The sequence below is a fragment of the Ochlerotatus camptorhynchus genome, unplaced genomic scaffold (genome assembly GCF_037179485.1).
Source record: "Ochlerotatus camptorhynchus isolate MF236.1 unplaced genomic scaffold, CSIRO-AGI_Acam_v1.1 ptg000304l, whole genome shotgun sequence".
In the NCBI taxonomy this organism is placed as follows: domain Eukaryota; kingdom Metazoa; phylum Arthropoda; class Insecta; order Diptera; family Culicidae; genus Ochlerotatus; species Ochlerotatus camptorhynchus.
Window position 1 is genome coordinate 1593478 of NW_027040792.1, and position 26059 is coordinate 1619536.

Sequence of the window (26059 nt, forward strand, 5' to 3'; positions counted from 1 at the left end):
CGAAAAAAAACCGCGGAGCTCTAGAATCAGTTTCATGGATGAATCATTTTTACGAATGTTCTGGATCTTTCGGAGGAGGAGATCTAGGATCAGTTTCATGGAAATACAGATGTTTCGTATCTTCCTGAGCATGCTCCCATGGCCATCCAGGTCCATGAACCCAAATTCTTTCTTATATCACAGTTCCTAATGTTTTCGAAAAAACCGTGGAACTCTAGGATCAGTTTCGTGGATTAACCAATTTTACGGATGTTCCGAATCTTCCGGAGGACGTTCCGTTGTCTTCATGATCCATATATAGGAACCATAACTGTATTCTGGTTAATTATGAACATTTGTGCCCATTAATCTAATTTATGGATCTTAGGCCACTTGCAAAACCCATAAACACTTCTTTTGAAAAAAACGTGTAACGACTTTGCTTTCGAATAAAGTAGACGACCCTATTTTTAATCTTTTTACAATCAAAATAATTTACAGACCCTAGGAATTTTAGAAGTGCCACAATTTTTGAATTTGAAAATTAAATATTGGCACATCTGCCTGTTTTTTATGGGTCAGTTGTTGATTTTTAGCGAAGAAATCAAATCAAGAAAACTGGCAACTCGGCCAGAATCCAAGCTACAGATACAGTAGCGCTGCGGTCGAGTGAAGGTGGAAGTAATACATAGAAAAATGAGCAAATACACAAACCTTTCTTCTGAGGTTGTAACATTTGCTATCAAATCGTTCGAAGCATTTCGTTTAAGAAAATGGAAGAGTTGCCAGTCTTCTTGATATGTTGTCTTCGTTTTTAGGGTGAATTTTATTTTTTTCTATTGGTGTAAAATATGGGCGGCCGATTTACGCGGTTTCCATTTGCGCGTTCCCGATTAACCGCGCTCTTTGAGTGATTACTATATTCGATAGACACGGCAATTGAAAAATATCGAACACAACCAATTGAAAAATGAGGCAAGAGTCAAAATGGACGAATTCCGTTTAGGAATTTAACCTTTGGAACTATGAAGCAAGCATCATTGACTTCAGAAAACTGGGGTTTTTGAGGAAACAAAAAAGCAAAACAAGATGGCAATTTCAATGCTCAAAAATCCAAACTTTGATACCTTTCACAGTTTTACTGTAGGGGAAAGTGGGGCATATGGCCACCCGCTTAAAAATCAACATATTGAACATATTTTTGCAAAAAAACTGATGCAGGCTTACTTGAACTGCCCATTTAATTTTAGTCTAAAAAGTATTTTTCTGTAGTGAAAATATTCGAAAAAAGTTAGACTAGCTCAAAATGTCAAAAAATTTATAAGATTTCTGAATCAGAAAATATGGTCTATAGGTAATTTCTTATAACGTATCGTAAATATTTCTTCAGCAGCTTTATCAATTTTCATTGGTTACTTATATGACACGATGTTTTTCTAGTTTTTAATAAACATTAAAAAAAATCTTAACAAAATATTACTTAAGTCCATTCGGGCCAATATGAGGACCACTGATATTTCAACTTAAATTGTTCAATTTTCCATTATTCATTTTATAAATATGACTGCACCTTATGAAATCGCGTTTTGAAGCAGCTGCTTTGGTACAAAATCAGTCATTCACAAGACTGAACAAATATAGCCTTAATAGGCAGTACATCTCAAAATTTAATTTATTATACAGAAAATAATTACGAAGCGAACATTCTTTCATAAAATTCAAAAGTTTACTTTTAACATTCCATTTGTATTCATGGTGTAAAAAGGGCTTGACCTATCCATTTGATTAAACATCTTTCGAATTTTCCACTGAACTTTGTACGATTAGTGATGATTTTCTTAAGGTGGCCAAACTGCCCCACTTTCCCCTAAAATGAACATCCACATTAACGAATCAAAGAAGAAGAAAAAAAAAACTGTCTCCAACAAACAGGTTCCAGTCGGTGCATTTGCATTTGTCTCCGCTGCATTCGCTGCATCTTCCAACTTGACATTGGACAAACAGTGGAATGCTTATTCTAAATTTCGCGAAAACGCGAAAGTGTCAAGATAATTCAATTCGTAGGCAGAAACCCCCAAAAACGCAAGAAACGAAAAACAACAAATGCAGTCGCGCACCTTCTCCAGTTCCCATCTCTAATAAAAATATAAAAAAACAAAACCGGCTCAAGGATGTCCGAAAACAGAAAGAAGAGATTTTAGCAAGAGCTGTGAACATGCGAACGAGAAGAAGGTGGATTTCGGAGCCATAAAAACTTTATTTTCGATTAGAGACTTTCCAAGGGTGCAACACCGCCGTTTTGGAGGAAAACTTCTTCCCATCGGAGGCGGTATAAAAGCCACCAGGTGTCCCCGTTCTAATTCAGTCAGGATCGATTCTTCAGTTCTACAGGACTAACCGCAGCAGTGAAATATTCGAGATGCGTGCATTCGTGGTGAGTTCCCCCTCCCCTGGCGGAGTGAGAGGATTGGTCTAAACTCAGGGATGAATAATAGTGCTTCTTCGGCGAAGCTGGTGTCATCAATTGTGGTTCTTGAATTTGTGATCCAACACTCGAAGGAGAAGTGAACAAATGTGAATGCTGTACCTGGAAATGGATGCAGTGAATTTGAAGCTACAAACCCTTGGCACGCCTTGATCCCTTTTTTGTGTACGTATCTTTTCAGCTTTTGTCCGCATGCCTTGCGGTAGCTTCCGCCCAGTTCTTCCAAGGCGGTAACTCATTCTCCGGAGCCAGTGCCGGATCCCGGGCAGTCACCGTTGACTATTCACCAGTGGCATACGATCAGACCGTGCTTGGTGGCTCCTCAGGTGGATTCAGTTCGGTAAGTTCACGATCATCTTGATTGCCTTAGAGCGGTGGTGGAGTTTTGAACCGTTCCGTCGTATTTTGCAGTCTGGTGCTTCGTCTGGATCCTTCGGTGGTAGCGGTGCAGGATTCGGTGGCGGCAGCAGTGGTGGATCGTTCAGCGGTGCTGGAGCCAGATCTTCCGCTTTCGGTGGTGCTAGTGCCTTCGGTGGCGCCGGAGCTTCTGGTTTCGGTGGTGCCGGAGCTTTCGGTGGTGCCTCTGCTCGTGCCTCTGCAGGAGCTCAAGTCCGTTATGTCGTCAAGCCTGAGGTAACTATCAAATGCTCATACACTATTCCAGAAAAAAAGCTTTCTACTTTATCGCTTTCCTTCTTCGAAAAACAGATTGTCAAGAAACACTTCTACTACCACGTCGCCCCTGAAGCCGAAGCTAACGCTGAAGCTGAAGCCCGTGTCGAAATCCAACCCCAGACCCACTACAAGGTTCTGTTCATCAAGGCCCCGAGTGCATCCGCTAGTGCCGCTGCCCGTGCCGCCGCTCGTACCCGTACCCAGGAGAAGACTATTGTCTACGTTTTGGTCAACAAGCCAGAAGCCGGAGCCCAGTCTGCCGCCGATGCCGCCGTCGATACCTACAACAGTGCCAAGCCGGAAGTCTACTTCATCAAATATCAGGGCAAGAACGCTGGCGCTAGAGCTGCAGCCACTGCTGGTGCTTCTGCATTCAGTGGTGCTTCTGCATTCGGTGGTGGTGCCTCCGGATTCGGTGGTGGTGCCTCTGGATTCGGTGGTGGTGCCTCCGGATTCGGTGGTGGTGTTTCTAGATTCGGTGGTGGTGCCTCTGGATTCGGTGGTGGTGCCTCTGGAGCGTCTGGATTCGGTAGTGGTTCCTCTGGAGCCTTCGGCAATTCCGGAGTTACCACCTACAACAGCGGATCTTCCGGATTCAGCGGAGCCAGCGATAGCGGATTTGGTGGTGCTAGCGGATTCGGTGGCGCCAGCGGTTTCAGCGGTGCTGATTCTTCTAGCTTTGGCAGTGGATTCGGCAACTCCGGCTCTTCGGCCGGATCGAACTCGTTCAGCCGTAGCTACAACACATCGCCGAACTACTAAGAGCCTTTAGGGTCGCGGACAAGTACAAAGCACTATAACAGACGTAAACCTTTTGAACATGTGATAAACGAGACTCGGTTGAACGGTTTGGATAATGACGACGGCTAGCTAAGAATGTATCATTATAGGATTCCAACTAAGATAAAGTAGATTTATTTTCCCTTAGGATAGGAACACAAGCGAAGAAGATAATAGGCGTACGAAAAACGTTCGTACAACTCTTTCCAAGAAGCCAACTTTGTACCATAAAGAAAAAAAAACCGATCGCAAATAAACGAAAATTTACGATTTTAAGCAATCCCATTTGTACTATTCTGAACTCACCCAAATCGTTGAGGGCTCTTTTGAGCGACGTAATCACTTCGTTGTTGCTAACCGTTTCCACCGTGGTACAGATCGAGTGCAACTTCTTGATCATCGCTTGGGTCGAGTAGGTCACCGCAACCGATGGCAGCTTGGAGATAAACTCGTAAACGGCGGTGGTTTCTGAAAAAAAAAAAAAAAGAACCGTTTCGAAAAATCTTCACCAATAGAAAATAAAGCTAAAACTAACCTTCATAGTCCTGGTAGGCATCAAAGTTCCACTCGCCCTTGTTCACACCGAACAAGCTGTGGGCGATGTACTTTTCCTCGAACCGCCCACAGGCCCACTCATACGGCGTGCGACACGTGCTGGCGTCCGGTTTGGCCCACAGGAGAATCTGAAACGAAGGAAATACAGAGAGAGAGAGAGGGAGAGAGTGAGTGTGAGAGAATTTGTGAGAGAAATGCGGATAACTGTTCTAAGTGATGCGAGCGCCACGCTGCGGAAACGGTGGGAATTGGTCGAGACACGAACCTCGCAGAGAGTACACGGAATTAATACACCGAAGGAAATGTGATACGTGATTTGATGAGAAAAAGATTCGTTAGTTTTGATATTTGTAGAGTAATAGTCGCTTACTGGGATATTTTTTTATTATTCCAATCGGTTAGCCATAGGAGGGTCCTTAATTCTCGGAGACGTCCAACTTCCAGAGCTTTTGCGAACGGGTTTGCTGTTCCGATTGTTTCAATCTTGAGTCTTCCTTGGTCAACATGGTCTCTAAAAATGGTGTTTGACGTCGATGTGCTTCACTCGTTTGTTTCGGCATTGGAGGCCATGGCTAACAGCCACGATTGTCTTCAAACATCAAGGCTTCATCAGGTTGGATTTGCTTCAGGTCATCGGGGATTCCTTTCAGCAATAACCCTCCGGAAGCAGCAAGCTTAAAGCAGCATACGGTATTACCAAAAACCTTGAACACGAAGCCACTAACGGATTTTCGATCCTTAGATCGGACGCCCAGTCGGCGTCAGCGTATCCGATCAAAGATTCGACGTCATTGAAACGCTTGAAGCGTCAGATTCTTCGTACCCTTGAAATACCTGCCTACTCTCTTCAGTTCGTGCCAGTGAATTTCGCCAGATTGACTTTGGAAACGCCCTAAGTATCCAACATCATAGCATATGGCAGGTCAAACACACAGCATTGTGTACATCAGGCTTCCCAGCAATTCACGGTACGGATGGATAACAGCACTCTCAGTTTGTACAGAGAGAAAGCTGTATTTTTCATCGGTGTCTTGACGTGGTTGCAGTCCTGCATTCCAAACTTTTCCAAAACACGATCCACGTAAACTTCTTGATTGAGTGACATACTACCACCGTTTTGATCATAGCATACCTTGATTCCTAGGAAGTGATTTACGGTGCCGCAGTCTGTCATCTGCAGTTTCTTGGATAGGGGAAGTTTGCATTTGCTTCGCTAGTTCCAGCCGATCGCGAACGATGAGCAAGTTATCAACATAGACGATGATGTATATCCCTCTCGATCGTCAATCCTGGTGTACATACAGTAGTCATGACGAGAACGAGTGAAGCCAAAATTCAGGAGAAGATCATTCAGTTCAGGCCATATAGCGATCTCGTCAGCTTGCAAACACAATTTAATGGTGCGGTTACTCCTTCAGATATGGCCAAGTAAATGTTTTCTTCTAGTTCACCATAGAGGAATGCGGTCTTCACATCTAGTTGGCGTACAAACATCTTTCGACGGACTGCTACAGCTAGAACTGTCCGTATGGTCGCCAACTTCGCAACGGGGGAATTGGTTTCACCGAAATCGACTCCGGCCTTCTGCAGGAAACCCTTGGCAACCAAACGAGCCTTGTATCGCACAGGTTTTCCATTTTCATCTTGCTTGATTCGGAACACTCATTTCGAATTTATAGGAACCACACCAGTGGGATGGTCTACTAGTCACCATACACGGTCTTCATCAGTGCGTCCAGCAATGTCGTTGTACGCTTCAGGAACATCAATGATCAAACGCGCGGCCTCATCCTCGTATCATCGGACCTTCGGAATTGGTCGAGCATTCATTATTTTTAGTATCTGCAGATTTGGATTGCGCGGCAGTGAAAACTTTTCAAATTATAAAATGTTTCAACTGACCGGGGAGCATGCGCTCCCTTTCGCCTCGCCCCGTGGTTACCATTTCGAGGTTTGAACCACAGTCTATTTGCGAAGTGAGCGCTCCGAATTCAACAAACTCGTTGTTTTCATCTTCGGTTCAGAAGGTCTCGCTTCTTCATCTTCGCCTTGAGCTTGGAAATCAAACGGCGGAGATTCGTCGCCAAACATACGTAGTTTGCTCAAATATGGTGTGTCACCAGTCCACATCTTTGCAGGAGTTTTACGACAGGGTAAAGCATTGGTTGAACTTCTATTAGTCAAGTAAACCGCCGAACTGTTTCGTTCCTAAGAGTCTTCGGAGCTTAAGATTCTGTCAGCATCGTTCGAACCTTCTCGACAATCGTCCGATTGAACTGTTCGAACACCCCGTTTTGCTGCGGTGTGTACGCTGCAGGTGGCTCGATCTGGATTCCCTTACTTACCTTACCAATCATCCTAAGGCCTTGTTGTCCTCTGCTGTCCGAAGAAGTCGTCTCCACTCTACTCGATCCATGGCCACATGTCACCAGCCTCGTACTCTGCGAAGGGTCCGTAGGTCGCCTTCCACTTGGTTGATCCACGCCCGCTGCACGCCTCCTCTTCTTGTTCCTGTTGGGTCGCTTTCTAGAACTATTTCCACTGGGTCGTCGTGCGGCATTCTTACAACGTGCCAAACACGTTCAAAGCACCACGAGACCAATCAGCGTCTTGTAGATAGTCAACTTCGTGCCGCGGCGAATTTTATTCGATCGGAGCGTCCTCCGGGGTCCAAAGTAGGCACGATTCCCTGCCATAATGCGTCTTTGAATTTATCTGCTGGTATCATTTTCGGCGGTCACCAGTGAACCCAAATACACGTCAAGCACCTCGATTTCGTCACCGTCAATCTGAACTCTGGGAGGCTAACATTGTCTTCTCCAGAACCTCTGCCTCTTATACACGCCTTTGATACGTTGATGGCAAGTCCAATCCACCTAGCTTCAGCCTTCAGTCTGATGTACGTTTCCACCATCGTCTCAAAGTTCCGTGCCATGATGTCGATGTCATCGGCGAAGCCAAGAAGCTGGATGGACTTCCTGAAGATCGTTCCACTCGTGTCTATCCCAGCTCTTCTGATCACACCTTCTAACGCGATGTTGAATAGCAGACACGAAAGTCCATCACCTTGCCCTAACTCCCTTCGAGATTCAAAGGGACTCGAGAGTGTCCTCGATACTCGAACAACGCACGTCACTCGATCCATCGTCGCCTTGACCAATCGCGTCAGTTTATCTGGAAATACGTACTCGTGCATAATCTGCCATAACTTATCTCGATCGATTGTGTCGTATGCGGATTTGAAATCGATGAACAAATGATGTGTTGGCACGTTGTATTCGCGGCATTTTTGCAGAACCTAGTATTGCCCTACGAATTGTGTAAGTGTGCAAATGGTGACAGGCGGCAGCATAGAATTTGGGAGAGTACCTTGTAGGCGGCACTCAGCAGTGTGATTTGGTTGCGGTAGTTGCAGAAATCCAACTTGTCACCCTTTTTGTAGATTGGGCATACGACACCTTCCATGCACTCCTCCGGTAATATCTCCTCCTCCCAAATCTTGGTAATTACCCAGTGCTGCACTCTAGCCAGTGCTTCACCACCGTATTTTAATAGCTCACTTGGTAGTTGATCTACATCAGCCACTTTGTTGTTCTTCAGCCGACCGATCTCCTCCTCAACTTCTTGAAAATCAGGGGCCCGTAGCATGTCGTCTTCTGTGCGTGCCCCAAGCTCTGTTGCCGTGCCACCTTCGTTTTCTGCTGCATCACCGTTGAGGTGCTCGTCATAGTACATACTGGTACCATCTCTCAATCATCTCACACTCGTTCGTGAGAAGGTTACCGTCCAAGTCCTTGCACATATCGGCTTGCGGCACGTAGCCTTTGCGCGAACTATTTAGCTTCTCGTAGAACTTTCTCGTTTACGCGGTACAGATTTTCCATCGCCTCGCGATCTCGGTCTTCCTGCAAATGCTTCTTCCTTCGAAACCCCGAGTTTTGTCTGTTCCGTGCTTGTCTGTATCGCTCCACATTCAATCTCGTGTGATGCAAAGTTCACTGCTCATCTACAAAGTTCCTAGATTTTTTAGGAATTTTGTTGACTCTCCGCAAAGGTCTCTTATGTTTTACTAAAATTTCCTGAACTTCTACGGAAGTCACTGAACTATTCCAAGTCAATTAATCTTTTACGATTTGCCCCAAGCTAATGAAATTTCCTGAAATTAACCCCTTAACATCAAGGCTCTGAAATAAAACAAGGTCTCGGAACTTTTATTAAGTTTGCTAAATTATATCCCTTAACATATAGGCCTTAACATATGGGCTACAAAATGGTGAGTTGACAACCTGGAAGGAGCGGAATACCTAGCCCTGGTCCTCACAAGTTCCTACTTCACGCCTCCTCGAGTCATATGATAACAAAAGACTACCAGCTGAAACATGGACACAGCTGGTTGGCGTAGCCTGGGCAATGTTGCCAGTCCGGCAATAGCAAAGTGAAGAGGTGCGACGCGAACACTGGCGCGGTAACCATAGTACGGTGATAGAGGAAATGCTTCACCAAACCTGAGCGTCTGCTCACCATGGAGGTGCGGCTCAAAACGGCGTCTGTTCTCCATGTTAGGAGCGGCTGATCACCGTCCTAGTGCCAGCGTGGGACTCTAAACAGAGCTGTGCACGATGGTCCCCCGGCGAGACAGGGGGTTGGGGCAGGCCCAACAAGCCGCCCTGGAAAAAAAACAAAGTTGCAAATACCGAAGAAAGAAATACGGATCGGAACAATCGGCACAGACCTACGCGACGAAATAAGGACTACGATTGGAAACTCGGAACATGGAACTGCAAATCGCTCGGCTTCCCGGGTTGCGATAGGTTAATCTATGACGAACTTCAACCACGCAACTTCGAAGTCGTAGCACTGCAGGAACTTTGCTGGACGGGACAAAAGGTATGGAAAAGCGGGCATCGAGCGGCTACTTTCTACCAGAGCTGTGGCACCACCAACGAGCTGGGAACCGGCTTTGTAGTGCTGGGTAAGATGCGCCAACGCGTGATTGGTTGGCAGCCGATCAACGCGAGGATGTGCAAGTTGAGGATTAAGGGCCGTTTCTTCAACTACAGCATCATCAACGTGCACTGCCCACACGAAGGGAGACCCGACGACGAGAAAGAAGCGTTCTATGCGCAGCTGGAGCAGGTGTACGACGGCTGTTCGCAACGGGACGTCAAAATCGTCATCGGCGACATGAACGCTCAGGTAGGACGGGAGGCAATGTATAGACCGGCAATCGGGCCAAACAGCCTGCATGCCGTATCGAACGACAACGGCCAACGATGCGTGAACTTTGCAGCCTCCCGGGGTATGGTAGTTCGAAGTACCTTTTTCCCCCGCAAGGATATCCACAAAGCCACCTGGAGATCACCTGACCAACACACAGAAAACCAAATCGATCACGTTCTAATCGACGGGAAATTCTTCTCCGACATTATCAACGTCCGCACGTACCGCAGTGCGAACATAGATTCGGACCACTACCTAGTTGCAGTATGCATGCGCTCAAAACTCTCGACGGTGCATAACACACGTCGAAGTCGAACGCCACGACCCAACATTGAGCAACTACGGGACACCGGAGTTGCCCAGGACTACGCGCAGCAGCTGGAAGTTGCACTACCCACGGAAGAGCAGCTTGGCGCAGCTTCTCTTGAAGATGGCTGGAGGGACATCCGTTCAGCCATAGGTAGTACTGCTGTAGCGGCACTAGGTACTGCAATCCCGGACCGAAGAAATGACTGGTTTGACGGCGAATGCAAACTGTTAGTAGAGGAGAAGAATGCAGCACGGGCGAGAATGCTGCAACACCGCACGAGATTGAATGTGGAGCGATACAGACAAGCGCGGAACAGACAAGGTTTTCCGAAGGAAGAAGCGTCAGCAGGAAGATCGAGATCGCGAGGCGATGGAAAATCTGTACCGCGTAAACGACACACGGAAGTTCTACGAGAAGCTAAATAGTTCGCGCAAAGGCTACGTGCCGCAAGCCGATATGTGCAAGGACTTGGACGGTAACCTTCTCACGAACGAGTGTGAGGTGATTGAGAGGTGGAAGCAGTACTATGACGAGCACCTCAACGGTGAAGCAGCAGAAAACGAAGGTGGCACGGCAACAGACCTTGGAGCACGCGCAGAAGACGACAGGCTACCGGCCCCTGATCTTCAAGAAGTTGAGGAGGAGATCGGTCGGCTGAAGAACAACAAAGCAACTGGTGTAGATCAACTACCAAGTGAGCTATTGAAATACGGTGGTGAAGCACTGGCTAGAGCGCTGCACTGGGTAATTGCCAAGATTTGGGAGGAGGAGATATTACCGGAGGAGTGGATGGAAGGTGTCGTATGCCCAATCTACAAAAAGGGCGACAAGTTGGATTGCTGCAACTACCGCGCGATCACACTGCTGAGCGCCGCCTACAAGGTACTCTCCCAAATTCTATGCCGCCGTCTGTCACCATATGCAAGAGAGTTCGTGGGGCAATACCAGGCGGGATTCATGGGTGCCCGCGCTACCACGGACCAAATTTTCGCGATTCGGCAGGTTCTGCAGAAATGCCGCGAATACAACGTGCCCACACATCATTTGTTCATCGATTTCAAATCCGCATACGACACAATCGATCGAGATCAGCTATGGCAGATTATGCACGAGTACGGATTTCCGGATAAACTGACGCGATTGGTCAAGGCGACGATGGATCGAGTGACGTGCGTTGTTCGAGTATCGGGGACACTCTCGAGTCCCTTTGAATCTCGAAGGGGGTTACGGCAGGGTGATGGACTTTCGTGTCTGCTGTTCAACATCGCGTTAGAAGGTGTGATCAGAAGAGCTGGGATAGACACGAGTGGCACGATATTCAGGAAGTCCATCCAGCTCCTTGGTTTCGCCGATGACATTGACATTATGGCACGGAACTTTGAGATGATGGCGGAAACGTACATCAGACTGAAGGCTGAAGCTAGACGGATTGGACTTGCCATCAACGCATCAAAGACAAAATATATGAAAGCAAGAGGTTCTAGGGAAGACAATGTTAGCCTCCCACCCCGAGTTCAGATTGACGGTGACGAAATCGAGGTGGTCGATGAGTTCGTGTATTTGGGCTCACTGGTGACCGCCGAAAATGATACCAGCAGAGAAATTCAAAGACGCATTATGGCAGGGAATCGTGCCTACTTTGGACTCCGGAGGACGCTCCGGTCGAATAAAATTCGCCGCCGCACGAAGTTGACTGTCTACAAGACGCTGATTAGACCGGTGGTCCTTTACGGCCACGAGACCTGGACTATGCTCGTGGAGGACCAACGCGCCCTTGGTGTTTTCGAACGGAAGGTGTTGCGTACCATCTACGGTGGAGTGCAGATGGATGACGGAACGTGGAGGAGGCGAATGAACCACGAATTGCACCAGCTGCTGGGAGAACCATCCATCGTCCACATTGCAAAAATTGGACGACTACGGTGGGCTGGGCACGTCGTAAGAATGCCGCACGACGACCCAGTGAAAATGGTTCTAGAAAGCGACCCAACAGGAACAAGAAGAAGAGGCGCGCAGCGGGCAAGGTGGATCGACCAAGTAGAAGGCGACCTGCGGACCCTTCGCAGACTACGAGGCTGGCGAACTGTGGCCATGGATCGAGTAGAGTGGAGACGACTTCTTCGGACAGCAGAGGACAACAAGGCCTTAGCCTGATTGGTAAGGTAAGTAAGTAACATATAGGCCTTCGAGTTAAAACAAGGTCCCCGAACTTTCATGAAGTTTCATGATGTTAATCCCCTTAATATCAGCGAAGTTTTTAAAACTATTTCAACGTTCCCATTTCTGCGAAGTTTCTTCGAATTTAACAAAGCTCCTTCAATTTGCACGAAGTTCAAAAAAAGCTCTACAAAGTTTCCCGCATTTCTATTACTGAAGTTCTATGAGGTGTAATGAAGATTAAACAAAATCCATGAGCTCCAACGGAGTTGCTACAAAGTTTTCTGGACTTATGCAATATTTGTTTAAGTTTAATCAAATTCTCTACAGGATTTTCAGTGAAGTTATACGGAGTTCGTTGCTAGTGAGAATCATAACATTATCCAGATCCTCAAAGCAACTCGGAAGACATCTTGGAATGATTCTTGGGACGTTCTTTAGAAAATTCCATAGATATTGTATGGAAAGTAATCTAGTAAAAATTTAGAAATAAGTTACAAAGGTAATTGAGAAATTGATAATGTTGGCCCAAGGAAATCAAGATACAGAATTTGGTAAGTAGCATTTTAAATTTTAAAACTTCTGACGGTTGCAAAGATTTTATGCTTTACCCAATCTAATAAATCGGATAAACCACATCAGGACTGCAAATAATAGGTCAAAGATTTACCGAACGTTCAGCTGTTCTGATTTCGGTAAAATTTACCGAACACGAAAACAAAATCTTAGTGTGTAAGGGACCATTTCAACGAATAAAGTGATTTTAGTGTAGTTGAAAATGCTAATTTCAAATAACAGACTGTAGTGGTAATTTTTAAACAATAGATGGAGTAGATGAAAGTATAGAGTTTGATAGTTCCGTTAGAGTACAGCAGTGTGAAAATTGCATATAGATGGTAGAATAGCGAGCTAGGACAACTTTTAAGGAAGGTACAAATCGGTTTTTTCATCTCTCTTTACCAAACTCCCCTTTTGGAGCGGGATGGTGAGGGATGCCCCCCCCCGCCACCACTGGCAAAAAGAGATGAAAACCGACCGCTAAAGTACCAACGATGTGTTTGAAACAGTTCTACCGATTTTTTACCGCACTTCAGTTGTTATTTGAAGGAAGGCATCCAGTCGTAGGTTTGGAAATTGCAACTATTGTTTACCCCTACCACGATATGTGCTCCTGTCATCATCGACTTGACGATCTCGAGTCAGGTTGCTTCACTTATTCCAGACCACTACTTCATTTTTACGGATAGTCTCAGTTCTGTCGAGGCTATCCGTTCCATTAGGCCGGTAAGGCACTTCTCGTATTTTCTCTTGAAAATACGAGAGCTGCTTAGTGCTTTATCCGTGCGCTCTTTCATCATCACCTTCGCGTGGGTCCCTTCGCATTGCTCAATTTTGGGCAATGAGAAGGCGGATTCACTTGCGAAGGTGGGCGCTATGGAAGGCGACATTTATGATCGACAGATCGCCTATAGTGATTTTTTCTCTATTTATCGTCAGCAGTCACTCGTTAGCTGGCAACAGCAATGGTGTGAAGGGAGCTTGGGACGATGGCTACATTAATTATCCCTAAGGTGTCGAAGTTTGCATGGTTCAAAGGGTTGGACTTGGATCGAGACTTCATACGCGTGATGTCTCGTCTCATGTCCAATCACTATTGTCTAAGCGCTCACTTGTTCCGTGTGGGGTTGGGAGACAGCAATCTCTGTGAATGTGGACAAGGTTACCAGGACGCTGATCACATCCTTTGGTCTTGTGCGGAGTAACGTGGAGTCAGAACACATTTTTATGATTCCCTTCGGGCTCGAGGTAGACAACCTAATGTTCCAGCAGTTCGGGATATTTTGGCTAGACGCGATCTGGAGTTTATGAAACTCATATATGTTTACTTTAAGAATATTAACCTTAGATTGTAAGGTTGATTAACCTTGTGTTTAGTTTGTATTTTGTACGTGTGGGGTTTTTTTTCAATGTTTGTTTTCAAGATAATTTCATGTTTTAGGATTAATTAAATATTTGTATCGTAAGCCACATTTCAAACCTCCTTCTTCCCTTTTCCCATCCAAAAAATTGTAAATCTCCACTAACCTCGAGACAACTACGAGTACTCGGTCCAGTTCCTTTAACTTTAAATATAAGACAGTACTAATGTATAACGGAAAGGATAACTCGGCTCTGTAAAGTTTATTCGATTGAGCCTGTACACATAAAGTAATTATTAAAAAAAAATCACTCATTTGATGGTTATTCACCACCAGAGGCTGAAACGATCGCTTAATTCCTATTGGATTCGCCTATAGACGAAATTATAACGCCATGTCACAGAACTGTTAAAAATTTAACTAAGAAATCACCACCACTTTTTCTACCAGTGTCAGTCGATTAGTTACTTCGTTTCAGCACAGATGTCACCATCGCACTATGCGAGAACAGATGTGTGCCTTCGCTATGCCCGATGAAATGATTATGTGATAATCATATTTTACGACTGCCTGATGGCTGTGCACGTTCGCCGTCTCGTCATTCGTCGCGGTGCTCCACTCAAACCGCACCTCTTCTTTCACACCTTCGTGCCGGTTGGTCGCGTCACATCGCATGGCATTCACACGAACCAGACGATTCGGTACCACCTGTTGATCGGAGGAGATTCCCGTTTTCATCAGCCCACCCATCATCCTCCCCTCCCACTCGGTTTTTCGTTCCGCTTGACTGTTTACAAAACCAAACAAACCCAGCTCGGAACGGCGGAGCACGGGACCGAGCAGCAACAGCAGTGACGAAAGAAATCGAAAACTAGTTCAAAGTTTAATTTTCACCTTCCGCGTGCAATAATTTAGCAAAGTCGTCAAGCTCCCTTTTGTTGGCTAAATGGCGAAGAGACAGTTTCTGAAGGAAGGAAACCCCGCCCACCTTTCATTGTCAGCTTCGGAATTGTCCTAATTAATTTGACTTCCAGAGCACGGTCACCAGCGAGCGACCGACCGACCGACCAAACCGGGTGTAGTGCACTTGGCAGTGCAAGTTTGTCTTGTCTTTTCTTGGCGAATCGAACATGGGCCGAAAGACAGACGATAAAAAGTGCTAGGGGACGGCGGTGGTACGGCTTTTCACGTTTCATTAAACTTCTTCGATTTTGGGCATGGGCAAACGAATGGAAAAACAGTAAAACAACCAAATCCAAATAGTTTTCGCCATCAAATTCCAATAAATCATTTCGAATGGATCCGGCTGGTACGGGGGACAACTTGTAGACGACATATCCTCGGCATCCCTCGGCCACCCCCCCGTTCCGAGTTGGATCATGATTCAGCCCCATCAACAGGACATCGGAGATTGTGCAGTGAAGAGTTTTTCAGACTAAAATCAATCACTGAATGTTCTTGTCGTAAATGTACCACAGCCCAGCATCAGGACTCCCTGCTGTGCCCTGTGGTAAGACGGAAAATTGTCGCCAACTTCATGGGCAGAGGGGCTCACAAAGAGCAAAACGCAGAACTTTCTTCCTTTTGTATATTGACTTTAACAACAACCGGTCGATCCAACGGCGTTAATTGAATTCAGAATGGGATCGGCGTCGTCGTCGTCGTCGCGTCATCGCCCACCGAGAGCGTCCCTCATTCGTCTTAGCGGAATCAAATGCGAGCAAACCTGTTTAGTAGCACTGTGGGAAAGTTCAGATTGATTTTTGTTGTTGTTGAAACTAAAGCGTCCCTCGTCCCTCGTATTTAAGCACCAGTGTTTCGCCTCTTTAAAAATGGATTCTATACGAGTTTGGCTCCCTCCTATGCCTTCGTCTTCTCCGCGCTGCTTTTACCTACAAAGTGATGGATGGTGGGGCCTCCCATAGCTCAGTAGGTAAAGGCGCAACTACAAAGCAAGACCATGGGAGAGGTTGCTGGCTTCGATTCCCGGTCCGGTCTAGGAATTTTTCGGGTTGTAAAATTTCACGACTTCCCTGGGCAATAGAGTATGTATGATTGTATTTTCCACACAAATTGTACTAATGAGAAAAATTGTACAGGTATCGAAAGCTCTCAATCAATAACCGTGCATCTAAAGAACACTAAGTTGAGAGCATGCAATAAGTTAATATGCGATAAGCTTGAAATGCGAACAAGAAGAAAGAAGAAGATGATGAATTGATAGAACGTTTGAGGATGACGAGGTCTTGGTTGAAACATTCGATGAATTGCAGGAGACGTTTTCTCTCAGTGCACAGCGTATTATTTAATTTGATTAATTTGCCAGTAGCTTGTTGTGAATGCATTGAGCCTAAGAAAGTCCGTTTTAATTTTACGACCATCGACAGGAGACTCGTTGAGGAAGTTCTGTTTCTTTTTCGCTATTGCTCTCATTAAGATGCTTCTAATGTAGTGCAGAATGGTTTGCTAATTAAATTTTAAAACGACGCTCGAAAGAATAGACCTGCAGGGATGTCATTTGTAATTGCTATAGCAGACCGGAAACTGTGCATGGTATTTTAAGGTAGACTAAGTTCATGCCAAGTGAAATTTCCAGAAATGTGGCCACACTTATGGCGGTAGGCTCCAAATCGGATTCACTTTTAATCCCGTCCCTGTTTGGATGATCTGCAAAGTGTTTGCTTAGAATCGTGTTGATTAACTCTGATGTCGTCATCAAAGCAGCCGGACAGTCTTGATCGTGATTTAATCCGATGATAATACCAGTTGGAGTTTACCATCAATAGAGATTATTAAAATTTGGGACCGGTGGTGTAGTGGTAAGCGTGATTGCCTCTCACCCCAAAAGGCCCGGGTTCAATCGCAGTCAGCGCCGTCGGGATTTTCTGAGGCATACAATCTCAAGGCGTCTTCGACAGAAGTGAAGTAAACCCGTTGGTCCCCGATTCATGAGTTGATGGGTCGATAGGGTTCTATCAAAATCGGTGAGAACACTTTTGAGGTACTGGGGGTAAATCGAAAATCTAAAATTGCCACCGTCACGAAAAGGTGTAAGGTTTTGAACGCTTATAACTGTGTCATTTATAGATGAAAATAATTTCCAAATACACCAATCGACAGGAAATAACTCTCATAATCTTCTAAAATAAACGGTTTTTTCAACTTTCCATAAAAAAAAAAAACTGTTGAAAAATATACAAATAAAAAGTGATAATTTTATTACTGTTTTCATTAAATAAACGTTCTCCCCAAACCCAGTCGTCATAATCGAGTACCATTTGCTTTTGTGCCTCAACTCATCCCGGAAGAAAATGGCGACGGTGACGCCGTTCCCATTGCTAGAAGAGAGCGGATCCCCCCGCTTTTCACGCCGATGACGGATGTTGCCAAGCTGGGTGCCGAACTGGCAAAACACAAGCTGCTGCTTCGCTTCAAGCTTTGCAGCATCGGTACCAAAATCATGTGCTCCAGCCTAGAGGAGTACAAACAAATAGGATGTTTCCTGAAGGACAACAATGTGGACTTCTTCACGCATGATCTGCCATCGAGCAAGCCACTGAAGGTGGTTTTGCGTGGATTACCGTCGTTCGAGGGGAACTCCGAGCTGGAGCGGTTTGGGCTCAAGCCTGAGGCAGTGTACCCGATGAACCGGCGTCCCAACCACAACACCAGCTTCCGTGATCAGTTGTTCCTGGTGCATTTCACGAAGGGATCCACCAGTCTTGCGGCTCTGAGATCCAAAATCCGGGACCTGTTTCAGGTCATCATCAGTTGAGAGCATTACAAACCCCAACATCGTGATGTAACGCAGTGTATGAACTGCCTTTCCTATGAACTGCCATATGAAGACAAACTGCGGAAAGTGTGCTGGAACTCACTCAACTGCGTCCTGTGAGCAAGTCGATGACATCGAGCCAACGTGTGTCAACTGCGGTGGAAACCACCAAGCCTCCAATCGCGGATGTCTCAAGCGAGTGGAGTTCATTAATATCCGTCGGAAGGCCACAATCAACAACCAGCTCGGTCGCCTCCGTAATCCGTACTCACGGAAGTCCAGTACCCAGCTCTCCAGCCCCGTCGACATGTTCCGAACCTAGCCCCGCTTCCGCTCAACAACCAATAATCCAATCCTGCGAGTATCCAAATGGTTCCCAACTGTCGGACAGTTCAGCATCGTCTCGCTGCTGCTGCGGCTCAGCCAATTCCAGGTTCATCCACCGCCCCTGGTTTATCATACGCTGGTGCTGTCTCAGGTGAATCTGTCGACGATTCTCCGTTCACCTCGGAGGAACTTGTGACCGTGAAGCCATCAAGATCGTAAATTGGAATGCTTGCTCCTTGAAGAGCAAAAACATCGAGTTTGTTGACATTCTCAACGAACGGCACATCGACATAGCCGTCATCACCGAGACTCACTTGAAGCCCGAGCTGAACGTCTTCCTTCCCGACTTTCGGCTCGTAAGGCTTGACCGCACCAGCTCCGGGGGAGGGGGAGTGGCCATCGCTGCGAGACGGAACATCAGCTGCTGGCTACTATCAAGCTTCCAGCTGAAAATTATCGAAGCAATCGGAGTTGAGGTGAGCACATCGCTTGGTCCAATCACCATCATCGCGGTCTACTGCCCCAAGCAAACTAACATTAGGGACGGCTCGACCGCAGACCTCCGAAAAGACATCATCAAGCTAAGCGACCTGAACGCCAAGCATAGTCGGCCAAACCAGAACGGCACAATCTTATACAACGATCTGCAGGAAGCCCACTACAACATCCTGTGTCCGGGCACTCCCACCCGGTTGAGTCGATCCGGAGCTCATGCCACCATCGACATCTTCATCAGCAACATTGGCGATAACATTTCTTAACCTATCGCCTATCAGGAACTGAGCTCGGACCACTATCCGGTGGTGGTGGCCGAAGTAGGTCCCTCGGCCAATAGGTTTCAAGTTTCCCGGCGAAATTACCATCGTGTCAACTGGCAGCAGTATCAGCGCTGTGTCCTACCGGAGTCGTTCGAAGAAGTCGATCAGTGTCTGCAAGCCATTGAAGAGGCGATATCCCGTGCCAGGGACCAACACGTACCAGCATCCAGACAGGTGAGTCATACTCTGAACCTTGACAGCCCAACCAAAGATCTTATCAGGCTCCGTAACACCATTCGTAGGCAGTTCCAGCGTTCTGGGCTGCTCCACTTGAAGACCAATGTCAATAGGCTAAGCAAAATTATCCAGACCAGGATGGTGGAACTCAGAAATAACGATTTTGCTCTCTCCCAGATTGTGCAAAACCATTTTGGAAGATGACCAAAATTTTGAAAAATAAGTCGAGACCGATCCCTCCGCTTTCCTCTGTTGACCAGCGGACCCATCCCTACTCATAAATCCAGTTGAAAAGGCCAATGCTGTAGGCCAACATTTTGTGATTTCACATAATCTTGGCCAAACCATGGTGAGCCCCCATGGGCCTGCCGATGTCTAGAGTCGCTGACAGCCCCGTAGTAGTGCATGATGATAGTAGAATATCGACTGATGAGGTGATAGCAGCTATTAGAAGCACTAAAAACATAAAGGCTGCGGGTATGGATGGTGTAGTCAACCTCGAGTTGAAAAACTTGAGTATTGACTTCTGCAATCATCTTACCATTATCTTCAACAAATGTTTGGAGCTTGGCTACTTCCCTGCATGCTAGAAGTTAGCCAAAGTAATTCCAATACACAAACCGGGAAAAGATCCTACCAGTGCCACAAGCTATCGCCCCATCCCCACCCTCGGATAGCAGGGTTATTCTATAACTCATCTGTCACTTTTAACCAGGAGTTAAATTTAACTCGTCCATTGGGACACAGTCTTGGAAGTAAAATTAGAGACCATCCGTAAACGACGTAGAATTTGTTTGACCAATCAACCCCCCTTCCCCCTCGTAGCGTGTTTTGCTATACCTAATACATGACCGGTTACAACTTCTGAAACCCCTTTTCCCCCTCAACTAGTACATTATTTATGAAAGTTCCCTAAGCATTGGGCAACAGTGAAAATCAGCAGCACACACACAAAACGGGTTTGACATTTATGCGAAATTTCGGTATTGATCGTGAATATCTCGCGATCAGAACATTTTAGCTTGAAATCCTTCCATTTAATTCTCGGTACATCTTTTATCTATTGATTGAATTAAAAAAAAATACTAAATCTAGATAGAGCTGGAATTAGGGTGTAACAACTTTTGTAAACAACGGCTTCTCTCGTTGATTTCTAGGAATTCATGGCACGCCTACACAAACCAACATATCCATCGGGTAGGGGAAGTCTTCCCCTACTCGATGGTGATGTCGATTTGGCAGGGTGAGCCATGACTTTCGAGAAATCATCGAGAGAAGTCATTGTTTACAAAAGCTATTACGCCCTAATTCCAGATCTATCTAGAAGTATTGTTTTTTTTTTAAGGTTTCGTGCGTTTTGCATAAGGAAACAAGGTGTTTCTGTGGTGGGAAAAAACACAGCTAACAGATTTCTGTACCAAGCGCTGAAATTATCAGACGGTACCTCTATTTATGCTTTTAGATAAGCTATGAAAGTCCATCCTACTTGGAAAGTTATGCTATAGAACGGTTTATAAAATCCCAGATTTTTTGCTGATAGGAGCGAGACACAGCCAACCGTTCGATTGCATAATTCTCCAAGTATGAGGGACTTACAATGGTTATCTTTTAGCATAAATAGAGGTACCGTCGAGTTTTTTTTCAGTGCTAGGTACTGAAATTCGACAGTAAGCGTTCAAAAGGGCCTACTTGCAATGATCGATTCTCTTTTTACATTGCTACAGCTAAGCGAAACAATTCAAACTGAACATTGCATTAGGTCCTAATTAACATTGACAAGATTCTCTTCGTCGACTTTCTCCTTGTATCCCCTCGGGCATGTAAAGACATTACATCGGTCTTGTAAAGACCATCCCAGGTTCAGAACAAGAAATATATATGCTCAAGTTATTAACGAAAGAGAAAGTCGACGAAGAAAATCGATCATTGTAACCTAGGACCTAATGCAATAATCAGCTTGAATATTATATGTTAATGTTATGAATATTGAATGTTAATCCAAGCGAGTTATTAACAAAAGAGAAAATCCATCATCGTGGTGGTTACGTCCTTATGTATACTCAGTGTCGAATTTGTAATCTGTGCTAGATATGGAAGTCCCTTTGCGCGAGACGACTCTACATAGCTTAACGTAGTCTACGTCAACCAGTGCTGTAAATTCTCAAAATCATTTGAACATTTTTGATGAAAATGAGAAAAGTAGCTATTCGCTATCAAAGGGGACCTCCTCCGAATGGGTGATATCAGTTGCTTAGTCATTTGACGAAGGCATGGATCATTCTCATTTGAGAAACGCTATATATCATTCGATTGAGTGTAACCTACACACAAACGGAGCTCTGGTCGACATTCCGGCGAAAAAGCTAAGCCAACCCGACACCAACCTGACTTCTATCAAACCCCAACCCGATGTTGACCCGACATTGACCCGACATAAACCCAAAATTGACCCTACATTAACACGACATTGGGTCGACATCGACCTTAAATTAGCCTTACATTGATCCGACATCGGGTCGACTTGTCTGTTCGGGACCATTTTCCTGGATTTCTTCCATACTCCACTGTCGTATATCAAATGATACTGAGTGACTCAATTGACAGTGACAATGAGCTTCGAATGAGAAAGGGGCTCTTCAAATTATGGTCATGTGAGAATTCGTTTACACAGAATTGATTGAATGGTTGTAGTGGTTCATCTTCAATCGAATGATATGAAAATTTACAGCACTGACGTCAACCATGCGGTAGTGTCTTGTACACAACACCACATTTTTTCATCTCCTATTGGACAACGAAAATATTCGCTGGTGTGTTGCTGGAGTCCGAGCAGGAGTGTAGAATATAAGCGTTTGAGCCTAATGTGATCAGTGCTGCGTGCTATCAATAATGCCAATTGACGTAATATATTGGTCTAGCACTGAATGTCACTTTCGGCATTGATATTCGCAGTAAGCATGATATCAGGCGCACGGCTTTGATATTACTATCCATATGAATCGGTTCGAATCGAACCGTTGAAAATTTTACTGTTATCTCAATAAATCAACAGCTTTGTATAACCGTTGCGTTGTTTTAATAGTATTGATGAGTGTTCAAAATATCGGTACTCGATTAGCTGGCGGCAGAAGTTTGAATATCAGTAGTCTCTTTACGATGTCAATGTCATTTGCGCACTGACATTGTGGCGAATGATATTGATATTCTAACGGTGTGAACTGATACTGACATCAGGTGACTAGTGACCTAACTAGTGACTTCGAGGGAATGGCAACCTTTTTCGAAAACATCAGCTGGAACGAATATTGTCGTGAATGCGATCGACCAGTTTGTACCCATGACAACTTAACCCATATCTAGTAACCTTCCTTGGACCAAATACCGAAATTTTTCAAGCGACTGAAGTCATCCAAACGAGCTGCCTCGAAGAAATTTTGTAAACTTCGAACGGATGCATCGAAGAGGAAGTACAACCTCGTTAACAAACAGTATAAGCGGCTCAACAAACAGCTTTATCAAGCCCATCAGCGCCATCTACAAACTAAACTCAAAGCAAATCCCAAGAGCTTCTGGAATCATGTGAACGATCAACGGAAGGAATCGGGCTTACCTTCTACCATGTACAATACGGATCGAGAAGAGTCAGATACGGAGGGAATGGCTGACCTGTTCATGTCACAATTCAGCAGTGTCTTCGTCAAAGAAAGCACATCGTAGCCGCCGTAAGTGATTGTCATTTGGAGATATTTTTGATTCCTTGATCAGCATAATGTAAACAGGGTGTCAACATCAACCAGCATGAGATTTCAGAAGCAACTGAAATTCATGCTAGTGGGTTGCACTGGTTGAGCTAGTGAACCAGCGTATATGTAAGGAAGCCAATAAGCAGAACAATTAGCAGTGCTAGTGAACCAGCATAAGTGTAAGCTGGGCATTATGGGATATTTACACTAGCCTACTGCTTGCTAACTAGCTAAGCCAGCTCAACCAACAAGCACGAATTTCAGTTGTTCCAGAAATATCATGCTGGTAGATACTGACGCCCTGATTACATTATGCTGGCTACTTTTTAGTACAGTGCTGGTACGCTAGCGCTAGCATAAAAAAGCACAGATGTAAACACCACATTACTGTTCTTTCACGCACATATTGGATGTTGCTTATGTTGCTTAATATGGAACTTTTCCATAAGAATTACAGAGGCGAATTTTGAAACGTTTTGAATTGATTGGGTCAAATAGAGTTAGAGAGAGTTAGAACATTGGGACATTCGACCACCACTTAGGCCTATTACCGGTTGTTCCGGAGTCAGGGTTCTGGAACCACTTATAGCTCCGAAAGAACATGGGCATGCGACACATCAATTAATGCTATTTTTCAATTGCGAGTACGATAGAGTACCAAATAATCCTCCTGGATGAAATATGACCAAGGAGGCCAGTATCCGGATCTTCCGAAATCCGGTTCCGAGGACCACTTTTCGCATCGACAGAACATGAGGATGCGACGCATCAATTTACGCAAATTTTCAAAGGCGAGTATGATGGACTATCAAAGAATTCTCCTATGCGTAATCTGGCCACAGTGCCCAGTATCCGGATCATCCGAAATCCGGTTCCGGGAACCATTTTTCACTCAAAATGAACATGGACATGCGACACATCAATTTACGCTAATTTTCAAAGGCGAGTATGATGTAGTACCAGAGATTCCTCCTGGATGAAATCCGGCCAAGGAGTCCAGTATCCGGATCTTCCGAAATCCAGTTCCGAGCACCACTTTTCGCTTCGACAGAACATGTGCATGCGACACATCTATTAACGCTAATTTCCAAAGGCGAGTATGATGGAGTACCAAATAATCCTTCTAGGTGTAATTTGGCCACAGTGGCCAGTATTCGGATCATCCGAAATCCAATTCAGATGAACATTTTTCACTCCAACAAAAAAATGGACATGTGACACATCAATTTACGCTAGTTTTCAAAGGCGAGTAAGATGAAGTACCAGAGATCCCTCCTGGATGAAATCTGACGAAGGAGGCCAGTATCCGGATTTTCCGAAATTTGGTTCCGAGGACCACTTTTCGCTTCGACAGAACATGCGACACATCAATTAACTCTAATTTTCAAAGTCTAGTACGATGGAGTACCAAAACAACCTCCTAGACGAAATTTGGTCACAGTGGCCAGGATCCGGATCTTCCGAAATCCGATGCTGATAAACTATTTTCACTCCACCAGAACATGGGTATTAGACTGATGCACAATTTGCTCCACATTGCTTAAACGGTTCCAAATTTGGTCCTGATTAGCCTCTCAAAACGTGGACTAATTTGGTATGAAACTGACTTGGCACAAATCATTTGAAGTTTCCAAATAAGTTCACACATTAATTTGCACTCATTTTCCAAGGCGAGTACGATGAAACACTAGAGAACCCCCCTAGATCCGGCCAGTATCCGGATCTTCCTAAATCTGGTTTCGGGGACCACTTTTCACTCCAACAGAACATGGGCATGCGACACATCAATTTACGCAAATTTTCAGAGGCGAGTACGATCCACGCCAGGGATCTCTCCTGGACAAAATCTGGCCACCGTGGACTATATCCGGGTTTTCCAAAATTCGGTTCCGGGTCAATTTTTCGCTTCGGCCGAACATGAGCATGCCGACATATCAATTAAAACTAATTTTCAAATTCGAATTTTATGGAGTACCAAAAAATCCTCCTAGAAGTAAATTGGCCACAGTGGTCAGTATCCGGATCTTCCGAAATCCAGTTCCGAGCACCACTTTTCGCTTCGACAGAACATGGGCATGCGACACATCTATTAACGCTAATTTCCAAAGGCGAGTATCATGGAGTACCAAATAATCCTTCTAGATGTAATTTGGCAAAAGTGGCCAGTATCCGGATCATCCGAAATCCAATTCAGATGAACATTTTTCACTCCAACAAAAAATGGACATGTGACACATCAATTTACGCTAGTTTTCAAAGGCGAGTAAGATGAAGTACCAGAGATCCCTCCTGGATGACATCTGACGAAGGAGGCCAGTATCCGGATTTTCCGAAATTTGGTTCCGAGGACCACTTTTCGCTTCGAAAGAACATGAGGATGCGACACATCAATTAACTCAAATTTTCAATGTATAGTACGATGGAGTACCAAAACAACCTCCTAGACGTAATCTGGCCTCAGTGGCCAGTATCTGGATCTTCCTAAATCTGATTCCGGGGACCACTTTTCACTCCAACGGAAAATGGACATGCGACACATCAATTTACGATAATTTTCAAAGGAAAATACGATGGATTGCCAGAGATCTCTCCTGGACGTAACATGGCCACGGTGGCCAATACCCGTATTTTCCGAAATCCGGATCTGAGGACCAGTTTTTACTTCGACACATTAATTTACGCTAATTTTCAAAGGCGAGTATGATGAAGTACTAGAGATCCCTCCTGGATGAAATCCGGCCAAGGAGTCCAGTATCCGGATCTTCCGAAATCCAGTTCCGAGCACCACTTTTCGCTTCGACAGAACATGGGCATGCGACACATCTATTAACGCTAATTTTCAAGGGCGAATATGATGGAGTACCAAAGAATCCTCCTAGACGTAATTTGGCCAAAGTGGCCAGTATCCGGATCATCCGAGATCCGATTAAGATGAACATGCTTCACAGAACATGGACATGCAACACATCAATTTACGCTAATTTTCAAAGGCGAGTATGATGGAGCACTGGAGAACCCTCCTAGACGTAATCTGACTTCAGTGGCCAGTATCTGGATCTTCCTAAATCTGGCTCCGGGGACCACTTTTCACTCCAACAGAAAATGGACATGCGACACATCAATTAACGATGATTTTCTA

General features: G+C 45.2%; 2 protein-coding genes across 2 annotated transcripts in view; one reads left to right on the forward strand and one right to left on the reverse strand.

Annotated features, from left to right (window-relative positions):
* The window catches only part of goe (gone early), a 284648-nt gene that overhangs the window by 83951 nt on the left and 174638 nt on the right, over nt 1-26059 (reverse strand). Inside the window, exons 5-6 of the mRNA XM_065228890.1 lie at nt 4455-4602; nt 4226-4387 (exon numbers count right to left, since the gene is read on the reverse strand). Coding sequence (XP_065084962.1) covers nt 4226-4387; nt 4455-4602 — 310 coding nt within the window. The remainder of the gene's footprint in view (nt 1-4225; nt 4388-4454; nt 4603-26059) is intronic.
* On the forward strand, nt 2308-3901 carry LOC135707105 (pupal cuticle protein 36-like). Its single transcript, XM_065228839.1, has 4 exons — nt 2308-2413; nt 2646-2804; nt 2876-3097; nt 3173-3901. Exons 1-4 carry the CDS (start codon nt 2399-2401, stop codon nt 3899-3901), a joined length of 1125 nt encoding a protein of 374 aa, XP_065084911.1. The 5' UTR covers nt 2308-2398.

Bases quoted from the DNA above. Each gene is read 5' to 3' on its own strand.
- LOC135707105 (XM_065228839.1), top strand. The intron at 2,805-2,875 runs GTAAGTTCACGA...CGTATTTTGCAG, and splicing joins CCTCAGGTGGATTCAGTTCG to TCTGGTGCTTCGTCTGGATC. The intron at 3,098-3,172 runs GTAACTATCAAA...TTCGAAAAACAG, and splicing joins GTTATGTCGTCAAGCCTGAG to ATTGTCAAGAAACACTTCTA.